The 12,171-nt window shown below is 27.1% G+C and overlaps 1 protein-coding gene across 1 annotated transcript; it reads left to right on the forward strand.

Moving 5' to 3' along the window:
• Nucleotides 1-6,635: 6,635 nt before the first annotated feature.
• On the forward strand, nt 6,636-7,730 carry LOC129286839 (VQ motif-containing protein 4-like). Its single transcript, XM_054922907.1, has one exon. It carries the CDS (start codon nt 6,644-6,646, stop codon nt 7,571-7,573), a length of 930 nt encoding a protein of 309 aa, XP_054778882.1. The 5' UTR covers nt 6,636-6,643; the 3' UTR covers nt 7,574-7,730.
• The last annotated feature ends 4,441 nt before the right edge of the window (nt 7,731-12,171 follow it).

Consider the following 12,171-nt stretch of genomic DNA (forward strand, 5'->3'; position numbering starts at 1 on the left):
TCACACTTATGAGTATGATCATGCTCATGAGTGTGATAAGATATGAACCATCAAATTTAAAGTATTATTTTATTTTATATTTATTAAAAAATTTATAAAATAATTTCATAATTTTTTATTTTTAATATGGTCTAGATTTAATTGAGAGTTTAATTTTATATTAAAATTTTTATAATTATTATATATTGATTATTTAGATGTACTATACACAGTCTAGGTAGATTTTGAATTGAACGTAAAAAATAATTGCTATATATTAACCTATAGTCATGAGTTCAACTTGATAGCAAGCATATCGAACCGGAACATAAAAAATAAATTATAAATGCATAATATTATAAAAATATGAAAGGCACACACATTTATAGAAAGCGAGAATCACATTCAGCCCCCTCAAGAAAATTAATCACAGATAAAGATTAATACGGAATGGATTGTTGTTAAAATGAGAACATAACTTTTTTTCTCAAATGAGACTTATTGTTGGTTGTTATCTCTAATTAATTTTTGTGAGGAGGCTGAATGTGATTCTCTTTTATAAAAATATGCAGCCATTACTTAAAAAATTGAATTTAGTGAAGGATAAATCGCTCACTAAATGTCATTTTTCCTCACTAAATTATTTTTAGTGAAGGGTTTTGTACCCCACTAAATTCACAGCTAAAAAACGGTTTGTTAAATTTAATTAGGGATCATATCTTTCTCACTAATTAGCAAGGAATTCAGTCCTTTCCTAATTTTTAGAGAGGGCCATATCCTTTATTAATCCCTCGCTAATACTATTTAAAATTTGATAACTTTAGTGAAGGACGACTAATCCCTTACTAAATATATCTATATTTAAAAATGATGATGTCACATCATCTATCATGTGTGCGACAACTTGTGATATGTTACCAACAATTTTGTACCTCGTTTACCGCTATGTCACATATCATCTCGTGTCCCATCACTCGTCACGTGTGCGATAACTTATAACATGTCATCATCCACCTTATGCTATGTTACTTGTTCCTTACCATGTCACATATTCATTATATTTATGTTAAAATCAATATTTGAACCCTTGATCTTCTACTTTCCAAACCTTATACTCTCCTTCTTTGTCACTTGAACTGAAAGATACCTACAGTCATTATATAAGAAATTAATTATATATTATTTAACTATACAAATATATCAAATAATTTATTATAAAAAGATAAATATATATTAAATTTTATTTTCAATTATTAATATGTTAAAAATATTTATATTTTATCTACATTATTCTTTATATTATATTTTTAATAAAATATTATTTTATTAATGAAAATGAACTTAGAATAAAGAAAATATTAAATATTAAATAATTTTATTATGAATATTTTAGTTAATTTTTAAATTTGATTTTTATTTTTAAATGAGAACAATTAAATATATGATTAAAAGTCATTGTCAAAAGTCTTTTTTTTTTGCAGTAATTAGTTATGAATAGAATCTCTCACTAAATTCTTCGCTAATTATCTTAGTTTACAGAAGTCTTGGCAGTCTCTCACTATTTTCCTTATTAATTATCTTATTTTAAGGAGGGATTGATAATCTCTATTATTTTTTTTGCTAATTTTAAGTCGAGCAACAAAATAAATATTTCTTGTTAATTTTCTTACTAATTTAGTATTTTAGAGAGAAATAAACAATCTCTTGTTAATTTATAATTTTCTAATAATAAGTTTGAGGGGGCTGAGGGCATGAGAAGATGGTGAAGCAAAAGCTAGCTCCTGTGTCAAATAATATGCAAATACAAAGAAGTAGGAGGGAACAAGGTAGACATGAAATAAACATTTTCCTCCAAAATTTCTCCATATGCGGAGAGAAAACTTGTAGAGGAAATATGGTGGGTTTCACACCTCAATTTCTCCCCAACTTTTTCTGCATCTCACTTTTTCTTTCTCATCCAAATAAAAAAAAAAAAGGTTTTCTCCCTTAGTTTTCCTCCACATTTTCTTTCCTTCCATATTTTTAGCCCATCCAACAGGACATAAAACCCAACGAGATATGTAGAGAGGAAACGCCTAAATGAAAGGGTGCGTTGCATCAACCATCTTCCAAAACGACCACAAACAAGTCATGGTTTATGCGGAGCAGTTTGTAGCCTGTGAGAGAGTAGTTTCTCTACATGATGGCAAGCATAAAGGTTACGGACTCAAATCTAGAGTAATTGTTAGGTTGTGCAAAAAAAATTTAGTTCGATCCGGTTCAATCCAATCCGAGACAACTCAATTTTGTTCGATTTGGATAAAAACTAGTCTTTCAAAAGCAAAAGACTAGACTTTTTTTTTAGTTGGATTGGATAAGAAATGAGTATATGGACTACTTGACTTAATTCAATCCTCTAAATTTATTTAATATAATTATAATTTATTTATTAATTATTATTACAGTTAGTTAATTTATAAGAATAATTTGTAATTTTTTTGTGTTTTACACTTGTAAAGTCATGAATATTAAGCAAAATTCTAGCATTGACCAAGCTCAATCTTCTTCTTTTATTGATGAAATTTGTCGTTAACTTGGAGTAATAAACTTTAGATATGTTGAAAGTTATTTAATATTATTAAATTTGAATCCTTTGTATTGTAATTAAAATACTTTTTGTTATTGTTAGGAATTGTTGGGGATTTATAATTGTAGTTACGGTGATAATTTTTTTATGACTATAAGTAGTTTTATTATGTTAGTTGAGTTTATTATGTTGAAAAAGAAAAAAAAATAAAGTGAGATACTGAATAAGACTAGAACCAGTCTTCTAGTTTTATTAGATCAGTCCGATCTCATTCAACTTTAGATTATATCAAGATAAAACCTAACTATAAATTGCCTAATTCAATTCTTTTTAAAAAAAAAACCTGCCAAACAAAAGAAAAAGAAAAAAAAAAACATAAGCGACATAAGCGAACCTGCCAAACACCCTAGTCAATCAAAATTTTGTTGAGCTAGTCTTTGTGTAGCCTTATTAACCAACGGGCTCTCCCTTAAAAAAAAAAAAAAAGAAAAGAAAAAGAAAGAGTAGTCACAAGAGACATAAGCGAACCTGCCAAACACCCTAGTCAATCAATCTCCTCTCAACACGCAGAGTATCATCCCGCTATGGCTTTGTGGTTTAGCTACTCTAGCTAGCCAGATCTAGGATTAGCCATCACTCTTAGGATATTTACATTTTTTTCCTCTACTCTAGTTTGTGCCAATCCCTGTTTTCTTCAGTATCACTTGATTTCTCTAGTGATCTAAGCCCCGCTCATCAGTTTAGTCTCAGTCATTCAAGGGAATTGAGGTGAAGGATGTCGGAATCCACAACACCTTAATTAAGAACATGCTGCTCCGACTTGAACTCGGCTCCTCACCTTTGAGAAAACCTCCTCTGTCTTTTCTTTGAGATAGAAGTTACTTTATATCATCAAGATTTAATGTAGATAATTTAAATTTTTAATTTTTTTAATTTTTTATTTACATTTTTAAATAAAAATAAATAAAAATTAAAAAAATTTAATAAATATATTTATAAATCTGATAGTCCAGATTTAATATAAATAATTTAAATATAATATTAAATTTCTTTAATAAATTTATTATTCTGTTCATAATATATTTGCACTATTTAAAATATATTTGAAAAGTTAATTTAAATTTTTTATATTAAATTTGAATCATCTGTATTAAATTTGAATTGTCAAATTGATAAATATATTTATTAAATTTTTTATATATTTTTATTTTAGAAATATAAATAAAAAATAAAAATAAAAATGTTAAATTTGGACTGTTTAAATTAAATCTGAATGATTTAAATTTACCTCTATCTCAAAATAGATGCAAAAAAGGCTTCTTTCAAAGGAGAGAAGCCGAGTCCCTCTGACATATGCCTAGTGCTTGTGTGGTGCTTTGTCTATTTCACTCCAATAGTTACATTTGTAATATTAAATATAAATTTAATTCTTCATTCTTTTTTATAATATAAAATTATCTAATTTAAACATATCAGTAAAATACTTTTAACCAATTTATATTTTAAAATTTTGAGAAATTTAATGTAGGTCTTTATAATTTTTCTCAGTTTTGAATTGAGCCCTTGTAGGTTGATTTGTTAGATCTATTAATTTTGGAAAGTCAAAATAGTTAATGAAAGACTAACTTTCCTAGAACAAAAATATTTTTGATGCTTATAGAAAATTTGATTTTATACTTTTTTCACAAAAAATTAATTTAATACAATATTTGTATTTTCTACTAATTTTTTCAAAAAAATATTAATTATTCATAAGAGTTTATAAATTTTTTATTTATAAAAACATCCAACCCCCAAAAATTTGTTTTATATTTAAAAACGGAGAAAATATATTATTAAAACGCATTTCTTTTACACATATGAACGCATAAATTTGTTTCCTTGCATAATCAATCAATTATCATAAAACTTAAACTAACCATACAGTTCCTAGTTAGTAAAAATCTAGCATAATCAATCATCATAAAACTTAAACTAACCATACAGTTCCTAGTTAGTAAAATTCTAGCATAATCAATCAATTATATCCTTAAAAAGTATTCGTTATTTTCCAATCAAGTGATGACATTAATAGTCTATGCACAATTTGTAAAAGCACACACTCGATAGTAACCCAGTTGGAAGCCTTAAAAACTTGTGTTTGCTGCATGTAGTTCATCAACTAAAAATGTTATTGGGATTATCGAAAAAAATTGGTTATCATTACGCCTAATTTGGGCTTGGCATGCATATTGGGCCTACCAAAAAGGGAAGAAATGCATGTGAGAAGCCAAACCCAATGAGACATGTAAAGAGGCTGCGCTTAGATGAAACGGTGCGTTGCATCGACCATCTTCCAAAACGACCCGTAAGCCATGAGTCTCGGATTATGCGGAGCAATTTATAGCCTATGTGAGTGGACTAGTTTCTCTACATGATGGCAAGAATAATGGTTACGCTTTCAAATCCAGAATAACTGTGATCCCTTTAAAAGAACAAGGGAGCATTTCAAATAAAGGCCAAGAATATGACTTAATTATTAATGAGTGTCAAATTTTTTTAAAATTTCAGTTATTCAAAGGATAAAAGTAAAAATAATTTCAACTGTAAAAAATTAAAGCATTGCTCGTTACACAAAATTATTAGTTGTTAATTTACTTACTTCACTTGTTAATTTACTAATATGTGTTACAAATTATATGACTTAACATGTAAATAATTATATAACACTTGATATCAATTGTTTAATTATAAGTAGTAACATCAATTATTAAATTATTAATTTTACTTTTTAATTTACTAATATTAATTGTAAAGTGTACAGCAGACTAATGTTATAACTAAATGGTACTTTAGTTGTAACTTATAATTAATGTTAGTAAATTAATAAATAAAGTTAATAAATTAATAATTAATATTATTGCTTGTATAACAAACAGATGTAATTTATAAGTGATTTTTATAAATTAAAGAATTAAATAAAAAAATTAATAACTTGTTATTTTACATAATAAATGAAGAGTACTTTAAACTTTTTATGGTTAAAATTATTTTACTTTTATTTTTTAAATTAAATTAAAATTTTAAAAAAAATTTTTAGACCCATTAATAATTAAATTAGATCTCTGATCCTTGTTTAAAGTTCTCCCAAAGAAAAAAGGGTAGCCACAAGGGGCGTCAACCAACCTGCCAAACACTCTAGTCAATCAATTTACTCTCAAACATGCAAAGCATCACCCTGCCGTGATTGTGTGATTTAGCCACTCCACCGAGATCTAGAATTAGTCATAACTCTCAGAATATTTACTTTTTTCATTTCTTCTCTTTCTTTGTTTTTTGTTTTTTTCCTATTGTAACTCGTGCTTATCTCCATTTTCTTCAATATCATGCGATTTCTCCTGTGATCTAAGCCCCGCTCATCAATTTAGTCTCAATGAACCAAGAGAATTGAGGTAAAGGATCTTAGAGATTAAGAACATGCTCCTTTAACATCTGCCTCGTGCACATGCTTTGTCTATTTCACGCAAATAACTACATTTGTAATATTAAATATAAATGTAGTTCCTCGGTTCTTTTTTATAAAATAAAATTATCTTATTTTTTTATAATATAACATTATTTAATTTATACATATCAATGAAATACTTTTAACTAATTTATTTTTTAAAATTTTGAGAAACTTAATTTGTAGGTTCTTATAATTTTTCTCAGTTTTAAATTAAATCACCATAATTTGCTCTGTTTGATCTATTAATTCTAGAAAGTTAAAATGGTTAATATAGTGCTAATTTTCTCAAAACAAAAAATACTTTTGAAATTTATAAAAAATTTGATTTTATAATTTTTTATAATAAAAAAGAAATTTGATTTAATAAAATATTTACATTTTTATTAAGTTTTTTTTAAATATTTTTAATTTTATTTTTAAATATAAAGATCAATATTTAAAAGGTTGAAATTTCAAGAATTAAATTATATGAGACAAAATTTAAAAATTAATTTATAATTAAATGAAAATTTTAAGAACTGAATTATTAAAAATTAAAATTGATAAATTAAGTTATAATTAATTTAAAATTATAAAAATTAAATGATTAATTTTTTTAAAAAACTATCACCATGGAGAAAGTATATTATGAAAATGCATTTCCTTTACGCACGCTGCCTATAAGGCGCGTAGAGATTGCATCAAGCAGCAGAGCATTTGAGGTTCCTTACCAAAACATTTCTTACACTTACACAACCACACAAAGCAACAAAGTCTCATCTCCTTCGTCCTCTATTTTAAGGACTGGCTTCACCACTCTCTCTCCCTCCCTCCCTCTCTCTCTCTCTCGCCAGTCATCTATGGCCTCCATATCCCCAAGGTATAACAACACAGAGCCTTCGAAACCTTCTTCTCTCCTTCCTTCTCCTCGCAGCCTCAGCTCCAACTGTAGCACCACTACCAGCGGCAGCAGCAACAATGGCGTTCACCCTCCCAAATCCATTACCAGATCCGAACCCGGAAGCCCATATCCCACAACCTTTGTTCAAGCTGATACTTCTTCCTTCAAGCAGGTCGTCCAAATGCTCACCGGATCCTCCAAACCCGCCGCCTCAAACTCCTCGGACCCATCTCCGGCTAAGACCCACGCGATCCCGCCCATCAAATCCACGCCCAAGAAGCAGCAATCCTCCTCGGGGTTCAAGCTGTACGAGCGGAGGAACTCGCTCAGTAAGAATCTCAAGATCAGCCCTCTGATCCCTTCGTTTTCGCCGAACAATTCCGGTTTCTCTCCCCGAAAACCCGAGATTCTCTCGCCCAGTATTCTTGACTTTCCTTCTCTGGTTCTCAGCCCGGTCACGCCGCTCATACCCGACCCCTTCGACCGGACATCTCCGAGCTTGGATAAGGAAGCCGAAGAGAAAGCTATTAAAGAGAAAGGGTTTTTCTTACACCCTTCGCCGGCGTCAACTCCGAGGGACGCTGAACCGCGTTTGCTACCTCTGTTTCCGACGACGTCTCCGAGAGTTTCAGGCTCTTCTTCTTCTGCTTCTTCTTCCTGAGTAATCTCTGCTTTTCTGGGGGCCTTTTGGATTTTGTTCAATGCCATTGATGAGCGAGAGCGAGACAGATGAAAAGGAAAATTCGATTTGTAATTGATTGTATGAAGAGAATGGTTGAATCTTACTTTTCTCATGAATGCTGATTCAATTTACAGAATTCTGGAATCTTCATTAACTTTTAACCACTGTTCGAATTCTATCCATTATCAAATGAATTGCAGTAGATTTACTTCAATTAATGCAGATATGGATTGTATGATCCAGATCAGTTACATTAACATGCCCTAACTAATAATCAATAATTAATTAAAAAAGTATTATATTTTTGGGGATATGGAGAGACTGGAGGAAGAAAAATCGAGGGAAAAGGAACTTTGGGATACCTGTTTAGAGGTAAATTAAAGTGGAGAAGAAAGGGGAAGGAATTTGACTCTTGCGTTTGGTGCCAAGTGATCAAGCAAGAGAAGCTTTGTTTTTTTTTTTTTTTTTTTTTGCGCCAAGCATTTTATTTCTATGGGCTTGTGTTGCAGGAAAAAACACACATATTTAGGGGAAAATATATCTGAAAGTTTTTACAGTGAAGCAGCTTATAGTTTAGTTAATTAAATTTTTTAATTCTTGAAGATTAAAATCCTTAATTTTTTTAATAGAGCAAAATTAAAAGCTTTACATTTTTATTAAATGATTATATACTTTCAGAATTAATTATATAATTTTTATAACTCAAAATATATATCTGAGTTTTTACAGTGAAGCAGCTTATAGTTTAGTTATTAGTTGTTATTTCCTATACACTCCCTTCCTCTAAAAATATAAGACATTTTTAATTACATTTTATTCTTTAATAAATTCATTACTTACTTTTCAACTAATCTTATCTTTTTATATTTATTTCTATTAAACATCCTACAATAAATATAAAGTCATCATTAATAAAGTGCTTTTTAGAAAAAAAAAACAATGATTACACTTCAAAAAATACATTCAATTCCTCAAAAGATGTTTCACATTTTTGAACGAAGGGAGTATAATATTAGTATTATAAGACACTTTTAATCGATTTAAACCTTCTAATGAATTAGTTATTGACATTTAAAATTACACATTATTTTTTTCAAAGTTCACCCTTATTTAATATATTGTTTTAATTAAAAATTCTATTTATTAAACCCTTAAATAAAAATATCTTCTTAAAAATATTAATTATAACTTGAAAATTTTAAAATACCTTATATTTGAAAACATAATATTTCAAAAAAAAGTATTTTATAATACTGAATGGAAATCTTTGAAAAACATGTTGCAATATTTGGTTTGAAAATTATTGTTTTTTTTTAATAGCGATACCATACCATTTAAGAAAATATGACGCAAAATTTCGTACATGGAAAATTACTTTCACTTTCATATCTTAGGTTTTTAACCTAAATTAATTTGGTCAGTAGCCTGTGAGTATCTCTTTAAAAGCATATATTTCATTGAGAATTTAATCACTATTATATACTCAATTACTCAAATTTAAAATTTTTGGTTAAGTTGGATTAACTCCTGGACAATTGATCTAAGAATTATGGGGGAGGGGAAGCTTGCTCTAGCATGTGATCTCTTCATGACAAGCTAATGGTGTTGTAGCCTAGTGATATGAGAACTCTCACAAAAGTGAGAAGTAATGGATTTAATCTTACTTGTAACCTCGGGCCATTAGTGTCAGTTCTTTTAATTAAAAAAAAAAACATGCAATCTCTTCGAATCTATCCATTCCATAAATTCTGGCATGTTGCGTTTGAGTTGTTCAAGTTTTGTTAATTAATGTAATAATTTATTTTGGAAATAAGTTTTATATGCACCAAAAGTACAACAGTTTTTTCGCCCAAAAAGAAAATAATGTACAACTAGTTCTTAGTGTCTTCTGCTTTCCTGAGTTTCCTATAGTTGCTTTAGGATTCGGATGATTGTCAAGAATATCGTGGAATCCGAATCTATCCTTTTTGACCCCAAATTTCAATTTATAGTCAATTTCTCAGTTTTTAACGTTAGAATTAGAAGTAAAATGTAAATTTAACATATCAAAAGTTGTTGGATTGAGTGGAAGAGAAGATTGTCTAAATTTGAGTAAGTTAAAATTGACTGATGAACAATTCAATCGTGATTCACTTGACTGAAAGTTTGCTTGCAATTTGATCCACGAACAATAACAGCGCAGTCTTTATTAAAGCCGAGGGGCTGGACTTTTCATATTTAACTCAATTCAAGCTAGCTTATATAAATTAAATTTAAAATATTTTACTTCTTCTATTTTAAATTATAAAATATTTTTAAATAAAATTTTACATATTAATAAATTTCTTTAAATACATTTAAATTTATTTTTTTAAAATAAAAATATAAATTTTTAAAAATGTCCATCATTTAATATATTAAAAAGAAAATGAATAAAATTTAATTATAGAGAAATAAAGGGTAATATTGAAATTGATACATTTAATGAAACTTTAATCTACTCAAATTGTTTTATATTTTGAGATGAAATTTTTTTTTAAAAAGTGCCCTATAATTTGAGATGGAGGTAGTATCATATAAAAAAGCCAACATAGTCAAGCTCAATTCTAATCCCTTGAGCTTTTAGGCTGGTTCGAAATATTCAAATTGTCAAATAATATTTTATTTTTTATTTTTATCTAGTTTCATTTTTCTAAAAAATTAATATTTTAAATTTTATATTATTTTAGTGAAAATAAAAAAAATTCAGGCATTCGGGGCAAAGTCCATTCAAGTTTGGAATTGGCCTAAATTTTTTTAAGTTTATTCGAGCTATCCAAATAAATTTAAAATAATTTTTTTAAAACTTTTAAATTTAATTTTAAAATTTTTTAAATTTATTTAAGTTTAGCTTAAATTACTACATTTAGTTTTTATCAATTCAATCTAATTTTTTTATTTAAAAAAATATTGTTCTGGTAAGTTCTTCCACTATTGAAAGGAGCGTTCGAAAATGCAAGATGATCAAGAAAAAAGTAGTGGTTGAAATTAAAAAAAAATTAAATGGACAAGACAGAGATTAAAAATGGAAGAGATGAGAAGTCAAAGAAAAGTATGAAAATGCAGGTGAGAGCAATTAATGGATTCGTTAATGGTGTGAACAGAATAAGTACTCCGTCCATCAAACTTTCTTTTCAAATTGGGACCTCATTTGAGTTTGGTAGGAGGCTTCAATGTCTATTTGGAATCCATATTTATGTCTTTTATTATGATACGCTTTTAATTATTTTAGTGGAACAAAAAAAAAAACAAAGAGTTTGCAACTTATTAAATATATTTTAAAATAAAAATTATTTTTAATTTTACTCCTATTAAAAATAGAAAGAGGTAGATGCATAGTATCTGATGAGTTATAAAATAAAATATATAATAAGAGTATTATTATAAAATATTAATATAAAATTTATGGAGAAGATACAGAATTTATAAATCATAAATAACATAATTCACGGTAAATTTTATACAAAGTGAATATGAATTATTTAAATTAAAATTAGAAATTACACATTTATTATTTTAACAAGTATATATTTTTAACAAATTATTTAATTCAATAAATTCAATAATTCAATACTTTTAAAAATTATTTAAAATTAGGATGTGTAAGTAATAAGATTTTTTTAAATTAAGATATCCTATTAAATAAATATAAATATAAAATAAATGCAAAATTTTAAATATCATTAACTGATTTATTGAGAGTATAAATTAATTAAAATTATCTTATAATTTTAAATAAAATGGGTGTGTTTCGTGTGTGTGTGACTGCAATATATGTACACGTTTATATAGAGAGAGAGATAAAACTTATGGAGAAGATACAATATTTATAAGTCATAAATAATATAATTCAAGATAAATTTTATACAAAGTAAAAGCTTAAAATTTTATTTTTAAGATGAGTATAAATATGAATTATTTAAATTAAAATTAGAAATATATTTATTTATTTTGACAAGTATTTAATGTAAATTAAAGACAATCTTTATTGTTTTTTTTAACAAATCATTTAATTCAAGTTAAAGTTGGGTCAGCCTCCAACTGGGTCTGATATTGTTTAAAAAGTGTTTAGTACAATATAATTCAAATTGATTGCAATTTACTGTATGCTTTTGAAACTTAAACGTTAAAAAATATAAGATATTTTTAATCTTTTAAGGTGTAATAATTATTTTTTTAAAAAATATTTCATTAATAATAATTTTATATTTATTATAAAGTGCTTAATAAATATAAATATAAAAAATAAGTTAATTTAAAAATAGATAATTATTTTATTAAAAGGTAATATTTAAGAAGGAAATATGATGATATTAAAAACTTTAACAAATTGCAATATGATAATATTCATATGCAATGAATACACCAGTATTATTTTCCCCCTTAAATATAGGACTCATTTTTTAAACTAAAAAGAAATGGGGATTTAAAAGAGCACGTGATGTGGACTGGCTTGAATGTGAAGGCTTAAACAGAACAGCCGTAATGGGCAATGATGTAGAGATAAAGTGAGTTGCGTCCATGTTTGAGATTTTCAGAGAAGCTTTTTGACTGAAACG

The sequence above is a fragment of the Prosopis cineraria genome, unplaced genomic scaffold (assembly GCF_029017545.1).
Source record: "Prosopis cineraria cultivar Desert tree isolate PC_DT_omini unplaced genomic scaffold, ASM2901754v1 PC11, whole genome shotgun sequence".
NCBI classification, from domain to species: Eukaryota; Viridiplantae; Streptophyta; class Magnoliopsida; order Fabales; family Fabaceae; genus Prosopis; species Prosopis cineraria.

What these genes read in the sequence shown, in the direction of transcription:
- LOC129286839 (XM_054922907.1), top strand. Translation starts at nt 6,644, where the DNA reads ATGGAGAAAGTATATTATGAAAATGCATTTCCTTTACGCACGCTGCCT.